Here is a 26,928-nt window from a genome sequence, read left to right on the forward strand (position 1 = left end):
TTAATTGTAGCAGTAACCAATCAAGCTTTATTCAAATATTTTTTCCTTCAGTAGTAAATGGGTAGGTTTTCAAGTTTGATATATATAAAAAAGTCACTTGTCTATTGAAGAAGACTGTATGTTCATTGTATGCAGAACTTTAAATCTCTGTTTTAGCTTTAGTTTGTACTAGACTGTTGTTCTATCTTACATATATATAAGTAATTTCTTTTATTAACAAAAATGGAATCAAACTTGATTATGAATATTTCACCCTTAGTTTAAACATATTTATTTATAGTGGATTGGGAAACAAGTTTTGCAACTTATATTAATCCCTTTCCACTTTGCGGGTGCGAGTGCTGCCTTGTAGTGGCATTAGCCTACTCTTTTTCGAAATCTACAAGGGTGTCTTTAACGTGCAAGAGATATGGCTCTCTCTTAACACGGGTCAGCCATTTATCGTCCCCTTCCGACGGACTATCATCGTTTCCTCAAGACCATACTCGCAAATGGTGTCAAGGGAGAGCCGAAAATTCAGTTCCTGAATTCACCCTTAAAGGGGCACTAGCTATCAAATTCATGGTCACTGATTTGACTCAAATTCTCATATTTGATTTATAACAATGTAAAACATTTTTCCAAACTACCAAAAGTCTAAAATAAACAGTATACAGAGCATGGTATAAATAATATGTAGGTCCGTTTCGTGTGTATGTTAGTCCAGACGCCATCTAATTTACTATTGATTTGACCTCAGATGACCATATAAGCGATGTTAACATAAATAACTATATGAATAGATTAAACCAACACGTGCGATTGGATTTTTATAGGTCTGTTTGATTTTATCTTATAGATTAAAAATGTATGTGTCTCATTGTTTTTAACCGTATAAGAATGATTTTATATAGATCGAATCAGTAATCAAATGATTTACCTTAGTTTCACTTTCATTGTTGACATTCTTCTTTTTTAATATAACCTGTACACGTATAATGCATGCATTGTCAATCTCAAGGTAGAGGTTAAATTGAAGTTCACATGAATATGGATTTAATGAGGTCGGCTAATTCACTTGCAAGTGAAACAGTAATTATCAATGTTTCATCGCTTAATTTGACAAAATTAAACCATTTTGAGTGCTAAAAGCGAATTATTACTTCACTATTTCACTTTCATTATTGATTGAACTAAAACAATCTTACTTATGATTTTTTATACATCTCGTAGCTAGTGCCCCTTTAAGGTACCATACTTTTTTCCTAAAAAGGGACAACACCCTTGACATTACAATTAATGTAAATTAAGAAATTATTGCAAAGTTTTTATAAATGTGAACAATTGGAATAGGTAAATATATATATAATAAGAACTTGCAATCTGATATCTGATACATATTTCTGTATAAAGATTTTCCTGAAACCGCAAGATTAAGTCTTGTGTTACTGTCCATTTTTCATAAAACATAATAATAAATGCACCCATTAATTTCTGAAGTTACAGTATTGACTTATTAAGTATGAACTTTCTTTAAATGTTAATTGACATACTGAATATTATCCAAATTCCAATAAGCATATTACAATATCCTTGTAACATTTAAAGGTTGTCCCTACTAAAAGTCAATATAATGGTACCTTTTTCCAAACAGGAACAATAGCCTTAACAGTATCTATAGCATATTGAACAGCTTCTAGACTTTCTTTTCTATGTGGTGATGATATGGCTATAATGATACTGGCCTCGGTTACTGGAACAAGTCTAAATAAATAAATAAAGGTATAAAATGTCAATGGTCAAGATATGGTCTAATACATGTTTGTCGGTCATTTCTGAGCTATCTAAAAATCAAGAAATCGTAAAATATAAAGTATTTTATTGAAAAATTAGTGATCTATGATTATTACTTGTTCTGAATAGGACCTTATTAAAAAAAAATATCAGGTGTTTTAAGAATGGCTTGAAAATATTGTATATATTATACCAATACACATAATTAACAGCGCCTGGTGATGTTTCAAAGCCTGACCAGTTTCGGTCCAAAAAGGACCTTCATCAGAGGCAGAATGGTGGATTAATGTTTGCACCCTATTCATATAGATATGGTAACCGGCGGTTGAGTTAACCAGCAATTTAGATTTAACCGTAACATGTAAAGAAAGTTTACTGTAACATGTACATTAGCTTAATATAGATATCTGTAACCATGGAAAATCCCATTGAAAGGATAATTGAACCTTTTTAGATATCAACAAGATCCACTGGATAACTTTGATCCGCGGGTTCACTTCGAACCGCCAGTTAAATCTGAACCGGCAGTTATTACCTGAACCGCCTGTTAACTAAAACAGGCGCTGTTAATTATGTGTATTGGTATATATACTATATTTTTATGCTTTTACATTTTTCTCACTGATAAACATAGTTAATATGGCTTCTTCTATCGAAAGCTCCATTTGGAGCTAATGTGTTTAGAGACTTCTTATGTCAGTACACCTTTCCTATATTGCCTAGTGTTTTAAGAATGGCTATTGAAGCAGAATACCTTTGCATTGTTCTAGTGGTGTTTGTTGCATGGGAGACAAAAAAACACTTAAACTTAAAAAATACAAAAAGTTGATTCTGTAAGGACGGCTAATACATCAACAATAATATGGAATGGCTATGGAAAAGAAGCATTTTTTTTACCATGCAGCAGGTCATCTATTGTCAACTCAAAGAGTTGTAGCATGGGTTATTTAACCTGTCAAAGGTGTTTCAAAAACTCTTTTATTTGTCACAATAGTTGTCTTCCTTACCCTATTCTCTGTTCCATAGCAATACATTCCACTTCCCATTTATCTATAATAGTTGTTTCCCTCACCCTATTCTCTGTTCCATAGCAATACATTCCAATTCCCGTTTATCTATAATAGTTGTCTCCATAGCAATACATACCACTTCCCATTTATCTATAATAGTTGTCTCCCTTTACCCTATTCTCTGTTCCATAGCAATACATTCCACTTCCCATTTATCTATAATAGTTGTCTCCCTTACCCTATTCTCTGTTCCATAGCAATACATTCTACTTCCCATTTATCTATAATAGTTGTCTCCCTTACCCTATTCTATGTTCCATAGCAATGTTTTTCACTTCCCATTTATCTATAATAGTTGTCTCCCTTACCCTATTCTATGTTCCATAGCAATGTTTTCCACTTCCCATTTATCTCTAATGGTTGTCTCCCATACCCTATTCTATGTTCCATAGCAATGTTTTCCACTTCCCATTTATCTATAATAGTTGTCTCCCTTACCCTATTCTATGTTCCATAGCAATGTTTTCCACTTCCCATTTATCTCTAATAGTTGTCTCACTTACCCTATTCTATGTTCCATAGCAATGTTTTCCACTTCCCATTTATCTCTAATCTGTTGACAAACTTCTGACATTTTCTTTTTTGCCATAGGAATGTAAGCTTCATATTCTAATGTTTTCACTCTCTTGCCATCAAAATTATCTCTTGTAGTTCCTGGAAATTGAGCAAAATTAGTTAAATGTCAGTGGTTCAGGTATTTTTTTATCTTCCTATTAAAACATCAAAATTATCTTTCTTAGTCCCTGAAATGAACCATTTGTGTACAAAATTTTCATTTTTTATGATCTAAAACACATAATTATATTCTCTATTAAACCAAAGAACATTCATTTATAATCAATATTGTTCGCTGTATACTTTCAAGGTTTCAGATGAATTTTGATGGACAAAACCTTAAGTTCAAATTATATTGTAAAGGGGCACTAGCAACGAGAAATGAAACAAGAGGCTCTCAAGAGCCTGAATCGCTCACCTGAATTTTTTTTAATGATTATTTTGGCTTTTCAATTTATTTAAATGTTCTTTGAATCGTGTTATTTTCTTCAAAAGCAAAAAAAAAAATCATTTTCTCCTATGTTCTATTTTAGCCATAGGAGAGCTCTATGTTTCTTGACATACAAGGAAATAAAATATAAAATTTATTCTAGATACTCTGAAACTCATTTAGCCTAAGTTTGGCTGAAATTGATACAGCAGTTTCAAAGGAGAATTTTTTTTTAAAGTAAGTCAACATGATGAACAAATTGTGAAAAAAGTCTTTTAAGGGCAATAACCCCTTAAGGGGTCAATTGACAATTTTGGTCAATTGACTTATTTGTAGATCTTACTTTGCTTAACATTTTTGCTATTAACAGTTTATCTGTATCTATAATAATATTCAAGATAATAACCAAAAACTGAAAAAATTCTTTAAAATCATCAATTCAGGGGCATTATACCTGAAAAACCAGTTACCCACTTTGGCTGAAAATTTCAGGACAGGTAGACCTTGACCTAATAAATACTTTAACTTCTTGTCTTATTTGCTCTAAATGCTGGAGTTTTTGAGATATAAGCCAAAAACTGCATTTTACCCTGTGTTCTATTTTTAGCCATGACGGCCATGTTTTTGACGAAATAGAAAATAAAAACACAAACTTTATTTTATACACCCTACTGATCATTCAGTTGAAGTTTGGTTGAATTTGGTTGAGTAGTTTTAGAGGAAAAGATTTTTTAAAGTTAGCAAATATGATGAACAAATTGTGAAAAATTGTCATTAAAGGACAATAACCCCTTAAGGGGTCAATTGATAATTTTGGTCATATTAACTTATTTGTAGATCTTACTTTGCTGATCATTTTTGCTGTTTACAGTTTATCTTTATCTATAGTAATATTCAAGATAATGACCAAAAACTGCAAAATTTCCTTAAAATTACCAATTAAGTGGCAGCAACCCAACAACAGGTTCTCTGATTCATCTGAAAATTTCAGGGCAAGTAGATCTTGTCCTGATAAACAATTTTACCCTCGTGTCAGATTTGCTCTAAATGCTTTGGTTTTTGAGATATAAGCCAAAAACTGCATTTGACCCCTATGTTCTATTTTAAGCAATGGCTTCCATGTTTGTTGATAGATCAAAACTTCGGATACAATTTATAAACTAGATACCCTGAGGAACATTCAGTTAATGTTTGGAAGTATTTGGCCTAGTAGTTTCAAGGGAGAAGATTCTTGAAATAGTTTACAACGACGACAGACGACGACGACGGACGACGGACGACGACGGACGCCAAGTGATGGCATAAGCTCACATGGCTATGCCAGGTGAGCTAAAAAAAATGGAATTGGATTTTGTTTAGTTCAATCATTTATAAAAATAATTTGTTTTAAGGGGCTCGCGGGTGTAAATCAAAATTTTTTGTAATATAGGATTGTGCTATTTTTTTCTATAGATAAACTTTATTCTATACCTTATAGAAAAATAAAATAAAAATACAGTGTCACCTTTCATTTAAGCTCACAATTTGCCTTCAAAAGAAACAAGCATCTTTGTTTAGGTAACTTTATTCTGTTGAACTAATAGGAGAAAATAAGGTAATATCAAAATAAAAAAAAGAATTAAAATACAGAAATCGCTTAAATTTTACAATAGTTTAGTTAAGTACAGCTCATTTGAAAAAAATAATAAAATATTTCAATTCTAATGCAAAAAAATTGCAATTTTTCACCAAAAAGGGAGATAATTTAGAGCTTTTTCCATAATATAAACATTTTAAAAGTCATTGGGGGCCAAAACCAATTGATTTTTTGGTTGATTTTTGTACCTTATTATAAAGTAACAACTAATTGTGAAATAAATAAAATTTGTAATGAAAACAAATAATGTTTAAAAAATTTCCTGAATATTTTGTACCCTCGAGCCTCATTAAAAGCCAATTTGGTTCAACTTTGTCAATATTATATAAGGAAAGAAACATTGCTGATGAATTATTCACTTGGTTAGTTGATTATTCATATATTTTGGTCTTGAGAATTAAATATCAACAATTTTCAAATCAAATGCACTTCTGTTGCACCAACTTGCACTATTTATAATCTAAATGTTTTGTTTTTTCCATAGTAGGCTCACTAGTGTGTACTGTTTTAATTCCATTTTGGAATCATGGATTTCCCAAGTATTATTTCAATGCACTAATTTACTTCAAAGAAAGAAATATAACTTCCAATTAAATATTAAAATGAATCAATCACAGTATTGGTTCCTAAATCAGTATCTTCTTACATTTTTTGTCATGTCACTGGATTGCATCAATTATTTCTAGAAATTACCTCTCTGACAAAAGATGTTTTTACCTTAGTAACACATGCAACAAACATCCACCATTAAGACAAAGTAATAAATCAAATTATCAAAAGAAAACTCTATTGACCCTAAGTCATTAAAAGTCTCTTTACCAATGATTTCATCAATAACGTAATTATAAGTTTCACTTACAAATCAATCAATCATTATATATCATCACAGTTTCTTAATTGATGTCAAAGACAAATTCACATAGTGTCAATACTTGCTATGTCTCTCCTGACCATTGATGTGATATTTTATAATAACTTCTTTGCAGACAAATGCAATCACACCAATTTTATTTGTTGAAAATTATAAACATGATTTTATCATCTTCACAGACAAAATGGCTCAATTAAGCATGATTGGTATACTTGAAAATATACACAATCTATAGGTCGGAGACCACAATTAATTCGTAGTGCATTTCTTTTAGAACATAAATGAAAATTTAAAAAATCCCACCTGTGCATTCTCAATTAAATTTTTACAGTGTGTTGTACTACTTTTGGGACAAATTATATCAAAATTATAGAAAACTTTACTTGGCTCTAACTCAAATATGGACAATTTTGTGTTTAGGGTGTCTTGAAATCTTTTGACAGCTTCTGAAGTGCTAATTTTTAACTTTTTTCAGCTGGACCAAATCACTACTTTCCTGTAAAATTCTGGACCTTAATTTTTTTACAGTGTAATTTCACCCCCCTACTTACAATTTTAGGCATTAAACATGGAGAAATACATTTGGAAGGGGTATAAAATTATTGGCAAGTAACCCACTGTTAACACTAGGGACTATATTCGTGAACAACGAAAATCAAGGGACGACAATTGTGGTCTCGGACCTAATAGGATAGATAGAGTTGACAAATCTTAAAAAAACTTGGTATGACCAAAGCTTAATAAATTATAACACTGCTTGCAAAGTTGTATTACAATAGGATATATATTAAAGACGATATGTTAAATTCTATACTCATCTTTGCATGTTAAATTTTGACGTTAAAATTGAAAATTTTCAACTATCAACATTTTGGGCTTTGAAAATTACAATATTGCAAAAAAATACTTTTTAAATGCCCTAATACATCATTTATTATTTACTAAAAGCAATAGAGTACTTATTTGATTCATCAGACTTAGCATAATTATTCAAAAGTCAAATTTATATCAGCCTGGGCCTAAAAAATTGAGGTTTTTCAATGAAAGGGGCCCTTACATGAAGATGTAATATTTTCCAGCAATTTTAAATTTGTGAAGCTTTTTGGTAATAAATAATCCTTACATATGTATTGAATGTACTTTAAATGGAAAGAAAAGTTACAAATAACATATCATATTTGTTTAAAAGGGTCTTAAGCCAAGTAAGACTGGAAAAAAATAAGGGTCAATTTAGGCAGTGCCACATATTTACATTAAACAATGCATATTGAGGCTATAAGAAATAAAAAATTGTGTCTTTTTTATCATTTCTATACTTATGTGACATGATACAACAAATCTGAGCACAAAAAGGCTCTTGTAATTAACTTTTCCTACAGACAGTATGGTCTGATACAAAGATATTTGCCTTTTTAATGAAAAGCTTGAATGCAATTTTAGTTTCAACAGGTTTATATTTAAACCACTTGCTATCCTACAGAAGAAAAGAAAGATATTATGTGAAATGGAACAGGTACAATAGACATTGTAAAGTGCTTTTGATACAAATTTAGTGAGGTCTTTATTGTGGACTTCAAATTTTATGTACCAAGAACCCCACTTTTGACTTCATCCAAACAGGGTGTTAGACAAGGGTCTTTTATACAACACATTTTGTACATATTGCCTGAGATAATCTTCTTTTCTGTAGATTCTGAGTTCATAAACAAGTAAAAGAACTAGATAAAGGCACAGAAACACAAGTATTGACATATGAAAACCTGTCAGATAGAAAGTCAGGATGCCATGTATGCATCAATATTGAAAAAGCCTAAATAAAAGTTTAAATCCTTTAGTTTCAGGCTATTTGACAAATGACACCACCAAATCATTTAGGTCAGTTGCCAAAGTACAGATTCTATATTTACATACTTCACCTCTTAGGTCCGAGACCACAATTAATTCATAGTGCATTTCTTTTAGATCATAAATGAAAATTTAAAAAATCCCACCTGCGCTTTCTCAATGAAATTTTTACAGTGTGTTGTACTACTTTTGGGACAAATTATATCAAAATTATAGAAAACTTTATCGGCTCTAACTCAAAATATGGACAATTTTGTGTTTAGGGTGTCTTGATATCTTTTGACAGCTTTCGAAGTGCTAATTTTTAACCTTTTTCAGACCAAATCACTACTTTCCTGTAAAATTCTGGACCTTAATTTTTTTACAGTGTAATTTCACCCCCCTACTTACAATTTGAGGCATTAAACATGGGGAAATACATTTGGAAGGGGTATAAAAATTATTGGCAAGAAGCACGCTATAAACACTTGGGACTATATTCGAATCGTGAACAACGAAAATCAAGGGACGACAATTGTGGTCTCGGACCTATTCACCTCTCTTGACCTTCAGTTGCAATTTTTGATTTTTTTACTTTATAATTACTTTACATTTGTGTTTCATCATAATACATTATTTGGATTGGCTAACCAGAATCTCAAGTCATACTGAAAGTAATCTTCATTTCAAAATGAAAGGCAACAATCATGATGACACAAGTATCAACAATAAAGTGCACAGGTAAAACTTTAAAGAAATCGTGTTTTCATGATACTAAGCAAAAAATGAAGTTATAAGTATTGAATGCTTCTTTTAGTAAATTTATGGTTTGTAATAGAGTTGACCGTGCAAACATTTTTAGAATAAAGTGTTTCTGCGCTTTATACTTAGACAATATACGTATAGTGTCTTGAAATATGAAATTTATTTGTATGAGGTTTAGAAACGGGAAAATGCGAGGTTCTAATGAGCATTTTCCCGTTTCGTGCCGAATACAAATAAATTTCATATTTCAAGACACTATACGTATATTGTTTTTATACTGAAATCGAAAAAAAATATTTAAAAATGAAAAAACTATGTAACAAAAATTGTTAAAATAAGTGTTTGGAATTTCCCTCTTGGGGTACCATTTTGGGGTATTTCCCTAAGAGCGTAGTCCAGGCGGTAAAACATTGACATATTAAGGAATTAGAAAGGGAAAATGAACTTAATTAATATCATTTGATAACCATGGTAAATAAATAACCAATTTGAAGACATAAAAGTTTAAATTCATAAAAGTTTGACCATTGTTACTTTACGTTGTCATGGTCGTGACGTGACGTTGTTGATGAAATACAATAAGGAGGCGGGGCTTATAGGTTAGTTGGGGTCATTGACGTATAAAGCTTACATTTATACGTATAGCTTTATCTCTATAGTAAAATAGCTGATTGCAGCATAAAAAATGTACTTTGGTCAACACATTTACACCGCAATAAATTTACAAAAAGGAGCTTTCAATTCTTAATTAAATTTTACCTCTTTTGCCAAAAATTCCACAAAAGATTTGAATTTGAACCTCCCTCTCACATTTTTTCATCTCACTCTAATTTACAGAACCAAGTATCTGTGTGACCTCATCAAATACCTATACTGTGGTTTCATTGTTTTTGTTGGATACCAATTTTTTGTGGATTTCCTGGGTACAGGTATACCACGAAATTAAATATACAACAAATAACAAAATTTCTAAAGGCTGCAGACATCACAAATTCAACTATCCATGAACATGCAAGTTTTCCCTTAATCCATGAACATGCAAGTTTTCCCTTAATCCATGAACATGCAAGTTTTCCCTTAATCCATGAACATGCAAGTTTTCCCTTAATCCATGAACATGCAAGTTTTCCCTTAATCCATGAAAATTGGTACCCATGAAAATAAATGGATTTTAAAGAATCCTTTTAAAAGTGTGCTGCCAGAATGTTAGACTAACAAATGTTGTGGCCAATTATTGGCTTTCCATTTTTTTCATCTCCTGATGTATGAGTTATTCTCTTACCTATAAAGACAGAAACAGCTCCACAGCTGGGTGATGTTACAGTTCTGGTTATTTTTTCAAGATCTAGTTTGTTCTCTCTTATTTCTACATGATTTTCCTAAAAGTAATAAGTCACATACTATTAATATTGTTTTTGTATTAACTATGTGTAAATTTCTGATTAAGACATTCTATATTAAATCAAAAGGTGAAATGAGACATAATAACACAGTAAAACATCATAAACTGTTATCACAGAGATATGTCTCTGTAATTTTGAAACTGTAAATGTTGAAATTAAAATAGCAATACTTTCACATGTAAGTAATGCAAATATTCAAAGTCAATGAACCATGACTAGAGGTACATGGCTAAATAATCTCCTAGGAATGAGATGTGCCAATGCTAATACAACTGCATACCAAATTCCATTGACTTATTACAAGTCATTACTTTTAAACAAACCTAAACACAAACATTAACTTGTAAACTATTTAAAAGTTTCTATGTCAATGAATCATGATCAGGGGTGGGGCTATATAATCTCCATGGAAATGATACTTTCTAATGCTGATACATTTGCATACCAAATAACATTGACTTAAAATAGCAGTTCATCTTAAACTGATCTCATCACAAACTAATACATGTTAACTAAGCAAAAGATTCAAAGTCAATAGACCATGACTGAGGGGGCAGGGCCAAATATTTTCCATGGAAAGGAGATGTGCTAATGCTTATACAACTGAACACCAATTAACATTGGCCTAACACTAGTGGTTCCCCATAAATTGACCTAATCACAAACTATTACATGTAAACTATGAAAAGTTTCAAAGTCAATAGACCTTGACTGAGGGGGCGGGGCCAAATAATCTCCATGGTTATGAGATGTGCCAATGCTAATACAACTGCATACATAATATCATTGACCTACCACTAGTGGTTCACCATGAACTAGACCTAATCACAAACTATTACATTGTTGATGCGGCCGCCGACGCCGGGAACAGCATACCTAATACATATGTCTCGCTTTTTGACTCTGTCAAGGCAAGACAAGAATAGATCAGACTTAAATGGCAGGTTTTGGCATAATGTTTCCTTAAAAGTTCTCTATACTGAACATTTAAATATTTGGAATATTCCGTACACAATTTCACAATAGCAGGTGCACAACTTCAATATATGAACCATTTATTATGTGATGTTTCAGGGAACTAGATTGAAAACTGCACATAGAATTTCATTTAAGGTGACTTTGTCAAACCCAGTCAAATTCATCTACAAATAAACATACAGTATTCATCAGCAATAGACCAAATATTGTAAGTCATAATTTGTAGTTTTAGACCCTTTAAATAACATTAACTTGTAAACTATGTAAAAGTTTCAAGGTCAATGAACCATGAAGAGGGGGTGGTGCTATGTAATATCCAAGTAAATGCCAATAAACTGGAATACCAAATATCATGAACTTAACATTAGTAGTTCATACCAAATATTATGAACTTAACATTAGTAGTTCATCTTAAATTGATCTAATCATATACTCATACATGTAAACTGAGCTAAATTTTCAAAGACAATAGACCGTGACTAATGGAGTAGCGTCAAATAATCTCCATAGAATTAAAGACATTGCTTTTGTTAGTTTTGTATGATTTTTAATTTTAGTTTCTTGTGTATAATTTGGAGTTTAGTATAATGAGGTCCATTTGAGCAAAAGTTTCAGTGTCAATAGACCATGACTGAGGGGGCGGGGCCAAATAATCTCCATGACAAATGAGATGTGCTGGTGCTTATACAACTGCATACCAACCATTTTTCACCTCCTTGACAACAAACTAGTACATTGTTGACGCTGCCACTGCCACAGAAGCTAGAAGCAGAAACTCACCATTTTAATTACCCTCCACTTATTGGTGGTATCACTGCTATTTCATCACCCTCTTGTAAATTTACATCGCTGTATTTTGATAGGTAGTCTTCATTCAGAGCTAATATAATATTCTCAGAAATAACAGCTAAACTGTAAAAAAAGAAATGAAGAATTAATTCTTGAAATCATTCTGTTTGGCTGAACAATTTATGATCATGATAAAACACATCATTCAAACTACTCTTTTCCTATACTGTGGATTCATTATTATTCGTTGGATACCAATTTTCGTGGTTTTCGTGGGTGCAGACTATCAAAAGTCTAAAATAAACAGTTTACAGAGCATGGGATAGATAATATATAGGTTCGTTTCATGTGTATTTTAGTCCAGAGGCCATCTAATTAACTATTGATTTGACCTCAAATGACCATATAAGCGATGTAAACTGTTTATTTTAGACTTTTGATAGTTTGGATGAATGTTTAACATTGTAATGAATCAAATATGAGAATTTGAGTCAAATTGGTAACCATGAATTTGACAGCTAGTGCCCCTTTTAAAGTTTATACCGGTATATCTTTTTTTGCAATTTCTTCACCTAAAACTTCACTTTTTTTATTCTCCTTCATCCATCTATTTAGTCTTTACAGAGAAATCATATGATGACCCAAAACTAACAAATACAGCCAGTTTATAGATGATGTTAAAAGTATAATTTCAGTTGTCTTTTCTATGTGCTGTAAACTATGAAAATGACAATAAAGCATTTGTGAAATAGTTTTTTTATAAAATGCTTTTATTAAATCATATATTCTAGTCCTTTTATTTGATGAATTTCTCATTACATCCTTGATTAAAAATCATCTTGATCTAATAATTGTTTGACCTTTGGTACAATTAACAGATATTACCTGATTGAATTATATATCTACTGTGCAATCTTTTGGCAGGAAACCAGATCAGAACTATTTGTCTTAGTTAAAAGATGTATCTTATACAATTAAACTAGCTACTGTTCTACACGTGAAATTTAATTTTGTACAAAAACTAATCATATCTCATTTTTGAACAAATGTTTAGATATTAATGGTGTCTTCCTCCTATTCCCACTTTTTAAAAATACTATTCCTTCTATTCCCACTTGCAAATAACAATAGATGTTTTGATAAATAATTTGTTTTTATAACAATCAAGGTTAATTAGAATTTCACCTAAGATTTACCTTTATATTTTTTTAAAGCATAACATATTTGGTTCACTGTTCAGGTATAATACCTTGTTTATTTGTAATAATGTTTCTTTTTTCATCAAAGAATGATACTTAGAATTTAAGAAATATTATGATTAATAGATAGATGTATTTTTATTTTTTTTTTAATTTGTAACTTAAAAAATTGTCTGTTGTACTAATAAAATTAATTATGATGTAATTAATAGTATAACCAAGTATAATCTTAAGATGAGGAATACAAGTATACTCTAAAAATATAATTACTTGGGCCAATAATCAAAGTTATAAAATAATGGGTGAAAACTTCAAAGCAATAAAAATTGGTTTAAATTGTGGTCTTTATCCAGTCAAGGCATTATTCAGTTACAATGGCTAATGCACAACTACAACTAAAGTTTGTTACAATTAGACTCAGAAACCAAAACCTTGTACACGGTGGGTTTAAGTTCCACATGTTCCAAGCAAGGAACAAAAGGGGCATACAAACTTACTGAAAGTGTTCAATTTCAAACTGTCCAGCCACCATCAATACTTTGAACAACATACTAACCAAAGTCAGCACACCACAACCATGCATCTGAACCCATGCAGCTGCAAGTAGATGATGTCCTCCAGAGAATGAAAGTTCGCTGCACAAATGAACTGACACCAATTCCAATCATCTACGAGGAAAAACCTTTGAAACCACTACTTAACACAAGGACCAAGGACAACAAATCATTTAGAGGGATGGCACCCATCCACATTCAAACAGATTAGACGAACTTGTAATAAGGTTAGACACCGCACCAAGAAGTCACAACAGTAGAGTTTTGTGATACAGCCTCCCACCTTTCTTCATGTGGAATAGATTGATAAACTTTAATATACTTGTATTCAGTGATTGCCTAATGTTTGTGCTACAATCTGTGATTTCATTTAGTGCTGTTGTATAATTTATGTTATATTATGCTTGTTTGAATCTACAGTCAGACAGTTGAATTTGTGTTATAAAAGTAATAAAATAATTTAATTATGTTTGTTTTAATTTCTTTCATATCTATTTTGTTTAAAAAACTAGAATTCATACAGAAAAATAACTTATTACCTGTTCTAATAAAACAAAACAGTGGTCAATTAACAGTTGATTAAAAAATGTTTGTACAGTATAATCCTTTGTTTGCATAACTTTTCCTCCTATTCCCACATGAAATTTTACCTTTTCTTACCAGATTTATAAAAAAGTGGGAATAGAGGGAATCTGAGACTGTTATAGTAGTCTCAGAGGGAATGAACCATATTAATGGAGCTTTTAGTCAACCTATTTTCTTCTTTTAATTTAATTAAATTCTGATTTTTACAACAGCTATTTTTTTTTTTGTTAAGCTGTAGCAGATTTAAAGTACGCTGAATATAGGTAAATCTATAAGATGGGTATTTTTATTCATTAGGCTTCTAAGCAACCGTTTTAAAGAAAATTGAACATAACAGATAAACACATTTGTTGCTGTTGACCATTTTTAAAAGTAGATCTCAAGTACAGTAACTCTAAAAGTTCATGGATTTTATTTTCACTGAAAAAAAGCACTTTGCCATTATTTTCTGAGAGTCCCTTGTTTTTTCCCATATATTTTCAAAAGCACTATAAAATTAAAATCTCTGAAATGTAACAACCTCTTCATGAACATTTCAAATCTAGTATTCCTATCCAGTTTAAACTGCATCTACCTTTATAATAAATTTAAATCTTTGAGCAGCCTTTTAAAAACCCAAGACAGATGTTATAGTAATGTAGAATTAATGTCAGAGTAACAGGTCCTTTATACAATACACAGACAATCATTTTTAACAGTCTGGATATCATTAATTATACCCCCTGTAAATTATCTCCCTTACAATCTCCCTTAGACTAAACATTCCATGTTTACAATACAATACACAAACAAAAACAGTTCACCGATTATTAATAGGTCAATTCAATTAATTAAATAGACATAACTCATCTATTTCAATTTAATGAACACTATTTGCTCAAGTTTAAATATCAACTTTAAAAAACCTACTTTTTGTAATCGACCGAGATGAGAATGAATATAAATAACAAAACTGTCATGTTAAATCGTCATAAATTTTACAAAATCTGTTTCATTTACTATAAACAGTAGCAATCATTTTGAAAATGTTTGTAAATTTCATAACTTGAAATGTCAATCATTGTAACTGTTTACTCCAATCAAACAAACTTCTTAAAAGTAAACCCAGCAATACGGGAAAATTATCATATTTGGTTTTCTCAGGGAGATTTCCAAACAGTGTGTCATTATTGTTAAAATAATTTATTTATTATCTTAAATGAAGGCAACAGTATTATACCACTGATTTAAAGTCACAAATAAATTGTGAGGGGGGATGTGTTACAAACAAAAACTGAGGAAGACACATCAAATCATTTGAACAACAAAAACACTGAAGTGCAACAAAAAAAATCCACAAAAACCACCAAGATACATAGAAACTTCTATATTTCTGACTTGGTACAGGATATTTTAAGAAAAAAATGGTGGGTTTTACATGGTTTTATGGCTAGCCAAATCTCCTGCTTATATGGCAATGTTAAAAAATATAAATAAAAGGACAATACTATATGTGTGAAAGGAATATAGGTCTAACAAATGCAAGAACGCTTAACATCTATTTTGGCAGGTTGCAGTTATAATTCACATATGCTTGCTTTTCTTATTTTCTCTCATGATTGCCATTGAAACAACTGTCCACTTGAGACTAAATGACGTAGATTGAAATTTTAGATCACCATAAGGCCTTGAACAATGACACTAATACCACAAAGCAAACAACAGCAAAAAAAAAGCCACATTATGGAAAACAATGGCAATGCAAATGATCAAATAAATGGCACACAGGTACGACTGAATTTCTTCCAAACCCAGAACTATATGTGGCACATAATAATGGTTTAATGTCTTTTCAAACCTGTTACTAATATGTGGCACAGAGATTTTGCTGGATAAATATTGAGAGAGGAAAGTTCATTGTCATCTTAAGAAGAAAATTGTGTGTTTAATCTTATCTAATATTACAACTGTTTTAACAAATACAGAATATCATTTTTATTCAATTTGATTCAACTTAATAAATAAGTTTATCCCTCATTTACAGTGCCAGTGAGTGGTGTAGCTTGCATGTAAGCTCAGATGCTTAAGCATCAAATTCATTTTGACAACAACAAAAAATATGTGTTCACAGCAGTAAACTTTTTACTCAGATTTATTCAAATGTAACAAGGGTGAGGATATGAGGATTAAGTCCAATCATATCTGAAGCAGTATGTTTGCTTTTTCATTTAGGATAATATAGTTTACGAAAACAGGATTGATAAATTGCTGAAAAGGGTTCTCGACTTTTTTCGTAAAAAGTTAGTCCTTAAATGTAAGATTTCAAAAGGTTCATATCATTTGTATTCAACGATTTTTATCATATGTTTTTTTTAACTACCTCATAGGCTTGAAAGTTCAACAAAGATAGTAAAAAAAATTATCTGATATAAATATACGTTTTTTCCTCCACACCAATTTCAACCCTGGAAACACCACCGATTTATAAAGAAAGGTATAGTAAATTTGTATATTTTGCCTTGCAGCAAAAAATGATTCCTGTGACAACAATCATCATAAGAGCTATCTTCTTACATCTTTATTTTTCAATTTTTCAATTCTATTGTTAAGTATTTTTTATTTTCACATTTTATATCTAACATACATATATAAATTCAAACATTTTTTTCACAGCTAGTAGGCTAAGTAGCTTGAAAAAATTGTCTGTCACTATCACTATTCTTTTTATTATACAATTTATTTTGAAAAAAGCAAGATTTAAAAACTAAATAAAGGCAACAGTAGTATACCGCTGTTCAAAACTCATAAATCCATGAGAAAAAAACAAAATCTGAGTTACAAACTAAAACCGAGGGAAACACATTGAATATAAGAGGAGAAAAACCACACAACACTAAAATGTAACACACTAAATTATAGCAAATTTAAAAAAAAAATCTATCTATAAATCTAATTTCAACATCTTTCTACCTTAAAAGGACTTTATATCTTTCATTATATCATTACCTTGGATATTTCTGTAGAATATTCTCCAACAAATGTGTAAATGTACACTGACTCAGGACTGTAATCAGAGCACTGTTTACACCACTTAACTCTCTGCTCTTGGCAAAAAACAATATATTCACCTGAAAATAAAAGAAACTTTAACTTTGTGTATACATACAGACAAGACTACTAACTTTCAGATTTACATCATATTAATATAAAATAAGATACATGTATATGTGTCAATGTTGTGGCTAAGTGATTTATGATAATTTCCAATTGTCAATCCTTGGGGGACTTCGCTACTCTCCTTCTATCCCTCGGATGTATAACTATTTGTGATATGTACATCCGCAACACATTTCTTTGCCGGAAATAAACCACCTCAGGATGAGGTATAGTATCGGCCGAGTTGTGACGAATGTGATAAGTTCCTCTATTGTACCTAACTAGCATCGTCAGTTCAAATTCTTGTTTACAGCAAATGTATTATCTTTATATATATGTCGTGTACAAGTTGCGATTTTGTACAGGTTATAACGTGTACAAAAATATTGTACATGTTATAACTTGTATGATGCAAAAATACAAGTTATAACATGTACAAATGTACCTCATACATGTTATAACCTGTACAAAATATTGCTTAAAAATGGTTTTAACTTGTACAAAATCGAAAAATAAGGATACTTTTCTTTTATTGCAACAGATGATATTGACCTTTTTTATTATTTCTTCATGTTAGTGTGTTTTGTCCTTTTTTGATACAGTTATTAATGTCCAGGGGTCGGTATTACGAAGCATTCATAAGACCTGTCCTACGATATATATCTTAGGACATGTCTAATGATCCTCTTATGACTATCTATGGACATATCTTTATTTGATGAATTATAATTGTGAGTGTCCACTTTGAAGGCAATAGTAAAATACTTTCATTCTAGTTGACACTAAAAGACAAAAAATTTGTAAGGGTTCCGCCGAACCCAGTGTCTCGCCTACTTTTGCTGTAAATTGCAGGCTCAACAAAAATGAGGAAAAAAATCAATAAAAATATTCCTTTTGATACAATCTTTTGATTGTAAGAAGCTTCTGTCCAAGTTTGGTAAAATCCAGCATAGTTTATTATTCTAATAAATGCTTTATAAACTTTAACTGCAGACTTTACAGGTATGTAATGTTAACTGGAAGAAAATCTAAGTCCATTTTAGCGTAAAATACCAAGAAAGTGGATTTTTTTTTACAAAATTTACTTCTGGATACTATCTTATGATCATAAATAAGCTTCTGTCCAATTTTGGTACAAACCCAGGATAGTTTAAGAAAGTTATTAAAATTTTAAAAACTTTAACCACAGAGTGAATGTAATGTTTCCCCGCAGAAAAACTAAGTCCATTTAAAAGTAAAATATGGGATAAATGGATTTATTTTTTTACAAAATTTACTTCTGGATACTATCTTATGATCATAAATAAGCTTCTGTCCAATTTTGGTACAAACCCAGGATAGTTTAAGAAAGTTATTAAAATTTTAAAAACTTTAACCACAGAGTGAATGTAATGTTTCCCCGCAGAAAATCTAAGTCCATTTACAAGTAAAATATGGAAAAAATGGAATTGTATTTTTACAAAATTTACTTCTGGATACTATCTTATGATCATAAACAAGCTTCTGTCCAAGTTTGGTAGAAATCCAGTTTAGTTTAAGAAAGTTATTAAAATTTTAAAAACTTTAACCACAGAGTGAATGTAATGTTTCCCGGCAGAAAAACTAAGTCCATTTACAAGTAAAATATGGAAAAAGTGGAATTTTATTTTTACAAAATTTACTTCTGGATACTATCTTATGATCATAAACAAGCTTCTGTCCAAGTTTGGTAGAAATCCAGTTTAGTTTAAGAAAGTTATTAAAATTTCAAAAACTTTAACCACAGAGTGAATATTTGTGGACGCCGCCGCCGCCGACGGAATGTAGGATCGCTTAGTCTCGCTTTTTCGACTAAAGTCGAAGGCTCGACAAAAAAGGATATTGGGAATTGAAATCGGGTATGTGTCAACGACAACAACCCACTAATGGAGCAGACAACATACAAAGGCTACAAATAAATGCTTTCAAATTAGAGGATATATATTTAAAACATCAGAATGACATTCGCCTCATGCAATGATCTTATAGTTTATAAACAAAAAGTGACTTATAAATTTACATAAGTCATGCTGAAGACCTAACATGTGGAAGAGTAGATCCAAAGATATTGACAATAAAGTGTGGTCCAATGAAAACTATTTCAGCTTTTTTTTGCTTTTACAGAGTAAGCATATAAGACATTGTTTTAGTCTTTGCATGTTATAAAAACAAGAGGGAGGAGTATTTCCCAAAATTATTAAAAATCGTTCTTAAATATTTTGGAAGAATTTAGAAACTAGTATATATCTAATGTAATTGAGGAATGCAAACTTTTAGTAAATAGTTTCACACTTATTTAAACCATGATGGACTGCATAAAACATACAATTACATGAAAACACATTTTACCAACATTATTCCTGAAACATATATTTCTGAAACTTTGTGATCATTGTCCTTTACAGAAAAAGACACGTTCTGGCCTATTTATCGTTGTTCTTATGCATTGGTGAATTTAAATGTATATTTTACTTCTTTAAGATTTATTTTAAATTTTGTACAAGTTAAAACCATTTTTAAGCAATATTTTGTACAGGTTATAACATGTATGAGGTACTTCTGTACATGTTATAACTTGTATTTTTGAATCATACAAGTTATAACATGTACAATATTTTTGTACATGTTATAACCTGTACAAAATCGCAACTTGTACACGACATATATATTTATTATAGTCCTAATTGACTTGGATGGTTAGATGAAAACTAGAAAAACACAACAAGTTTAACTGCTAGCTACTACTCATTGATAAAATCACTTTAAATGTTGCAACTGGACAATTTTAATAGTGTTAAAATATGAGCCAGTCCATGCGAAAAGGTACAAAAAGTCCTTTTGGTAAATTTTACAGGACACGTTATCAAAGTTTGTTATAGTATTTTTGAAAAACGATTTTATCCGAAAAAAATGACATTAATGTAAACATTCATAAAATTGTCAATTCTATCCCGAATTTGTCAATCAAAACAGAAAAAGACGTAGAAATATCTGAATTTTCTGTATGTGAGCAAGAGTAAAATCATTTGTTCCCCCGACTAATGCTTTACCGACCAGAAACTTTAAAAACTACGGTACTATACAGAGACAAAAGTCAATAATTTCAGTCAGTTCTACAGGTTCAAAGAAAGTAAGACAACATTAAAACATGAGGGAAAAAACAAAAACTATGTCATCTTGTGTTTTAGAAATTGAAATTTAAGTTAGGTTAAGTTATTTAATTTTATATAAATCAACCTCAGAGGCACGGGATTCGAACCATTGCCCGGTTTAATTGCATTGATATTAGCATCCTAAGCGAGAGCCTTATCCCCACTGCTACCGGGGCTAACATTATCAATTGGCAAATCAAGCCATTCAAACCTTACTTTGAAAATGATTGAAATTTATGAAATAATTCGTTAAAAATCTTGATAAAACTAAGGGGGGGGGGGGGGGGGGGGGGTCGTGTCCCAGCACTTGCAGGTGCGTGTAGCCCACAGCTTGATAATATGAAGAAAAGTAAATGCGTTTTATAAATCACAAGTCTACTACCAACATTTATGCACACTTTTTAGAATTTCGTAAATTTTTCGTTTTTGTACCTTTTCGCATGGTAAGTGTTCGGTAAACAGAAAGTTGTTGAGTGATGCATCTGAAAACACATCACAAGGTATTGCTAACTCATATATACCCTGAAACCAATTTCAGAAATCCTTGAAATGTAGTACCTGAGAAATAAGTGACGCAAATTTTCAACTTGGATATCATGTGTAAAATGATGTAAGTGTCCAGTTTACAGGACATTGTTGAGTGATGAATCTGAAAACCTGTCACTGTGACAGTAGATCTGACTCATGAGAACCATGACACCAATTTTCTGAAATCTTTGAAATGTGGTTCTTAAGAAAGATGTGATGAAAAATATTCATGAGACATACAGACGGATGGGCTGAGGTAAAACTGTATTTCCCTTTTTTTTAAAGCAGGAATATAATAATAAAAGAAAAGGATATATAACGAGGTTAACCTTCAGCCTTTGATAATACACAAATGTTGATACCATAGGTCAAAGTCTTTAGTACTTATCATGCTAACTAATGAATGAATACTTTATTCTCTTAAAACAATTGTTACAGAGAACATATACATATTAACAATATACAAACTTATATAGCCAAATGGTAGAAGTAATATAGATTATGTTATTGTCAGTGAAGACATTGTAAATATTTTTCCTTTTCTACATGTACTTCCCCCTAATGAACTATCAGATCATTGCATTGTATGGTTTAGTCTGAAAACTTTTAATTATCTAAACAATAACTCCAAACAAGATTACAATTTTTCTTTTCCAATCCCAGGAAAATTTTGTGTTGAAGATGGAAAAAATGAATACATATGTCATAGGTGCATTTTCCCTTTCAGGTTTTTAAAACTATTTTTAGTAATTTTATCATTTTTCTAATTTCATATTTTAATTTTTAATCTTGAATAAGTTTGTAATCAAAAGATTGTTTTTCATAAGGATTATATTTATTTACAGTTTTCTTATTTTAATTTTCATTGAACTTATCTTAATTTAATTACCTTCAAACTAATTAGAAATATTTGAATATGTCACATATGTTTTTGAGAATTACAGTAATTGTTCAATTTGTTAATTAGGCAGACAGATGTCATTTGATAACTCATTCTAATCCTTTAATTGTAATCTTTAATTAATTTACTATTCATATTTTTACTTTATCATTTCATGTTATAACTCTAATCAATTAGGAATTTACTTGTCACATTGAGATCTTTTCAGTTTTGGTATAAATAGTTCGTAGAAATTCTAATACGGCACTAAGTCACAGTCACCGTTACAACAGTTAGAAGCGCGAAGGAGTTGGAGTGATCCTGCAGAGTACCGTCTTGTTCCAGTCTTGGTTATTCAACGATCAGTAACAACAGATTGCCTAGCGATCATCTGAAACATTGAAATGCCATCAACCCGACAACAAAGGAAAGACCAACAACTCATCGGATCAAGACCTTCAACCCTGGAGCAAGTTCTAACTTAGGAATATAACTATTTGGACAATTTCATCTTACAAGTGCATTTCGAACAATTCCAGCTAGTGATTATACAACAGTGATTAGACAATTCTTACGAACAGTGACATTTAAATTCTTTAGTGCATTTGTTTTAATTATTTGGAATTATCTTTGGCATATATTGTTATTTATTAAATTGTTAAACGTTTTAGAGTATTAACTTTGCCACTTGTCTGTAGTAAGTCTATTTATGGACTGACCCCCTGTCCCTTGGGTCGAGCATGCACAGTTAGTCCCCCCTAGCAAAAAGCATGCCACACTGGCCCTCGGTGACAGATATGGCGGAGTGACTCGGGCAAGTTCTATTGACTTTTATGACAGTGGCATAGTTATGTTTTAAAACAAAATTCAAAATTTTTAATCCAATCAAAATTCAACAAATTGTGTGAACCAGCTTCAACATACAGACCAGTCTAATGGAAAAGATCAGATTCTACAACAGAATTGTCATAAGATAAGTACATTAGTCTTATTTTCTTAGTCAGATTTTATTAGTTTAAAAGCAGACATTCAAGAACTGCTATTTACTTTAGTCAGCTTTCAGAGCTCATTTTGTATCATAATTTTTATTTCTTAGTTGTAAAGAATGGCTATTTGTACTATTTAAGCATATAGGCTTATCAAATATTCATTTAGTTTCAGATCTGTAATGTACATGGTGAAATAATGGCTCGAAGAAAATATAAGAAAGGATGGTGCTGTCGACAACCAAGATGTGCTGCCTTATCTCCTATCACAGATCAAGAGCCAGACTTCGAGTTCACAGCATCATTGCAAAGAAACCTTATAAATCTAACAATAGAAGATCAATCAGAAAAGTGTTTAATAGACAGTGGCGCTGCCTTCAGCTGCATCAGCAAACATGTGCTTCATAAAGTTAAACCTAATGCTAAAATTCAAAGATCCTCATTATTCAGTGCTGTTGGAGTATGTGGTGAAGTACATCCAATACTAGGAGAAACCGTGCTACAATTAACTTTTGGAAAATTTAAAATCCCACAGAAATTTAGAGTTTTTGAAACAATTCACGCAAGAATTATTTTAGGAATAGACTTTCTTCAAGAACATCAAGTGAAAACTGACTTTGGTAAAATGACGATCACAATTCAGGAATGTGAAGGTCACCAGAATTCAGAATCATTCGTTAACCTTCATTCAGTGTCAGTGGAAACCAGTACAGAGACTACCTCACAGATAGGAATTGCGGAAACTCTGTCAGAAACAATTATTCCACCTCATAGTGAAATTGTGCTCGCATTACGTATGAAGAGATTTAAACATGGAACAACACTTTTATTGGAACCAAAAGTAGACTTATCAAAGTTACATTGTTTAGCAGGTGCAAAAGCCATATCAAATGTCAACAAAGGACTTGTTACATACAGATTGTTAAATCCAACAAATCAAGAAATAGTGCTCCCACAGAGAACTAAGATTGTTAAAGCCGTTCCAGTCCATTCAGACAATATTCAGAAATTTTTGGAAATTAATAGTGCTGAAATTAATCATGTTAATAACCAACCTGAAAGTGAACAAATAAGTACAAAGTCAAAATTTGATCTTAACCTTGATTCAGATAAATGTGAACTTTCTGAAAGACAAAAATTTCAACTTAAAAACTTTTTGGAGAAAAACAGAGACATCTTTGCAAAGGACTTAAGTGAACTTGGACAAACAGATATGCACTATCATCCAATCTATACTGACAATTCAAAACCTGTTAGTGCTGCACCATACCGTCAAACTCCAAAAATGCGTGAAGAACTAGAAAAACAACTAGATGAAATGGAAAAGTATGGCATCATAGAGGAATCCCAATCACCATGGCACAGTCCTGTTGTTCTTGTAAAGAAGCCAAACAATTCATTTCGCCTATGTGTGGATTTCAGATCACTCAATCGTATTACTGAGCCAGTATCATTTCCAATCTTACATATGACAGATGTATTCGACACTCTAGCAGACTCGCAAGCTGAAATATTCTCAACGCTCGATTTAAAGTCAGGTTTTTGGCAGGTCCCACTAGATCCAGCAACCAAACACAAAAGTGCATTCATAACACATAAAGGAGTGTATGAATTCAATCGTCTACCATTTGGAATGATGAATTCTCCAATGACATTTCAATGCCTCATGACAAAAGTGCTCAAGGACCTTAACTTCAAGATTGCATTAGTGTATATTGATGACATTTTGATATTTTCAAAAACTTTTGAGGAACATTTACATCATCTTAAATTAGTATTTACAAATCTCCGGGCGGCTAAATTGAAATTGAATCCAGAAAAGTGTAAATTTGGAACAAAAACTGTGAAATATTTAGGACATATAATTTCCAAAGATGGAATTCGTGTTAATCCAGAAAATGTTGACAAAGTGAAAAACTTTCCAAGACCAGCTAGTGTAAAGCAAGTGAAAAGCTTTCTAGGAATGGCTAATTTCTACAGAAAATTTGTTAAGGACTATGCAAAAATTGCATCACCACTAACATCATTGTTAAAGAAAAACCAGAGATTCAAATGGACTCAGGACTGCCAAACTGCATTTGAGTTCCTTAAAAACAATCTGATCACAGCTCCAATTCTAACATTTCCAAAAATGGACAAACCTTTTATTTTATCAACAGACGCGTCAGAACATTCAATGGGTTACATATTAAGTCAAATTCAAGATGAAAAAGAACATGTTATCGCTTATGGTGGAAGAACATTAAGAGGCTCAGAATTGAAGTGGCACATAACAGACAAAGAGGCATTAGCACTAGTTGAAGGAATTCAGCATTTTAGACACTATTTAGCAAATCAGGAATTTCTTGTCATTACAGACAATGTTTCAGTGAAATATCTTCAGAAGATCAAAGATTGCAATGGACGTTTAGGTAGATGGAGCCTTCTCCTTCAAGCCTACAACTTCAAAATTCAGCATCGTTCAGGAAATAAGAACCCAGCAGACTTTCTGTCTCGTCAAGATCATCCAAACACAGAACCAGAACATTCAAGTGAGTTATCAGAACATTTGTATTCAATAAGTGATAGTCAAAAGGAATACACAGAAGCAACATTATTTTATGGAGGTGAAAATGTGGATTCAATCATTTCTAGTTTGAACAGCATTCAGCATATTCAAGGGATTAATAACATTGTGCTTCCAAATTTAGCAACAGAGCAACAGAGGTGTCCTGATTTAACTGACATCATCCAGTACAAACAGTTTGGACAAGTACCCGTAGACCCAGCAAAGGCAAGGACTATTGTCGCAGAATCATATAACTATGAAGTAGAAGATGGCATTTTGAAGCACTTCTACTCCAAACGTTGCAAAAAGGTTCCACAAGATGAAAGGCTTGTCAAACAAATTGCTGTACCAAAGGTTTTGCGGGATGACCTACTTAAGTCCTATCACGATTGTATTACTGGAGGTGGACATCAGGGATTTGAAAGGACATATGCAGCTCTCCGTAATAAGTACTTTTGGCAATCTATGTATAGTGATATCAACACATATGTCAAAACTTGTGAAACTTGTCAACAATCAAAGCGTGCTTTTAATGCAAGACCTCCTCCTTTGCAACCGCAGCAAACTCATGATGTTTTTCAGAGATGGCATATAGACATATTAAGTGGTCTACCAACAACAAAGGACAAATTCAAACATATTTTATTAGTAGTGGACAGTTATTCAAAATGGTGTGAGGCATTCCCTCTTCGAACTCAAGAAGCAAAAGAAGTTGCAAACGTTTTATACAAAGAGATCATTACACGTTACGGCGCACCTCGTATATTAATATCAGATCGTGGAAAAACATTTGTCTCAAATATTGTAAAAGCTTTATCAGAACTATTTAACATCACTAGACATTTGACCAGCTCATACCACCCACAGACAAATGGATCCGTAGAACGTATGAACTCTGTTATACTACAAGCTTTCCGTGCTTATACTAAAGACATGCAAGATGATTGGATTGATTACTTACCAGGAATTATGATGGCATATCGAGCAACACCAGCCACTCAATCAACAGACTATTCCCCATTTTTCTTATTGTATGGAAGGGAGATGTCATTACCAATAGACACTTCATTAGTACCAAAGGATCATTTAACACAGGATAATAAGATATTTTTGGCCAGAATTCTTCAAAATTTAGAAACAACTAGAACAATAGCTGCAAAGAACATTGAACTTGCGCAACAAAAATATAAACAAAATTATGACAAAAGAACAAAAGATCCAGAATTTAGACCAGCACAACGTGTTTGGC

At 31.6% G+C, this 26,928-nt stretch overlaps 1 protein-coding gene across 1 annotated transcript in view; it reads right to left on the reverse strand.

The window, feature by feature from the left end:
• The window catches only part of LOC134714890 (molybdopterin synthase catalytic subunit-like), a 37,006-nt gene that overhangs the window by 917 nt on the left and 9,161 nt on the right, over positions 1 to 26,928 (reverse strand). The window contains exons 2-6 of the mRNA XM_063576580.1: positions 17,418 to 17,539; positions 12,086 to 12,217; positions 10,207 to 10,303; positions 3,347 to 3,497; positions 1,620 to 1,743 (exon numbers count right to left, since the gene is read on the reverse strand). Coding sequence (XP_063432650.1) covers positions 1,620 to 1,743; positions 3,347 to 3,497; positions 10,207 to 10,303; positions 12,086 to 12,088 — 375 coding nt within the window. The 5' untranslated portion in view covers positions 12,089 to 12,217; positions 17,418 to 17,539. The remainder of the gene's footprint in view (positions 1 to 1,619; positions 1,744 to 3,346; positions 3,498 to 10,206; positions 10,304 to 12,085; positions 12,218 to 17,417; positions 17,540 to 26,928) is intronic.

The sequence above is a fragment of the Mytilus trossulus genome, chromosome 4 (genome assembly GCF_036588685.1).
Source record: "Mytilus trossulus isolate FHL-02 chromosome 4, PNRI_Mtr1.1.1.hap1, whole genome shotgun sequence".
NCBI classification, from domain to species: Eukaryota; Metazoa; Mollusca; class Bivalvia; order Mytilida; family Mytilidae; genus Mytilus; species Mytilus trossulus.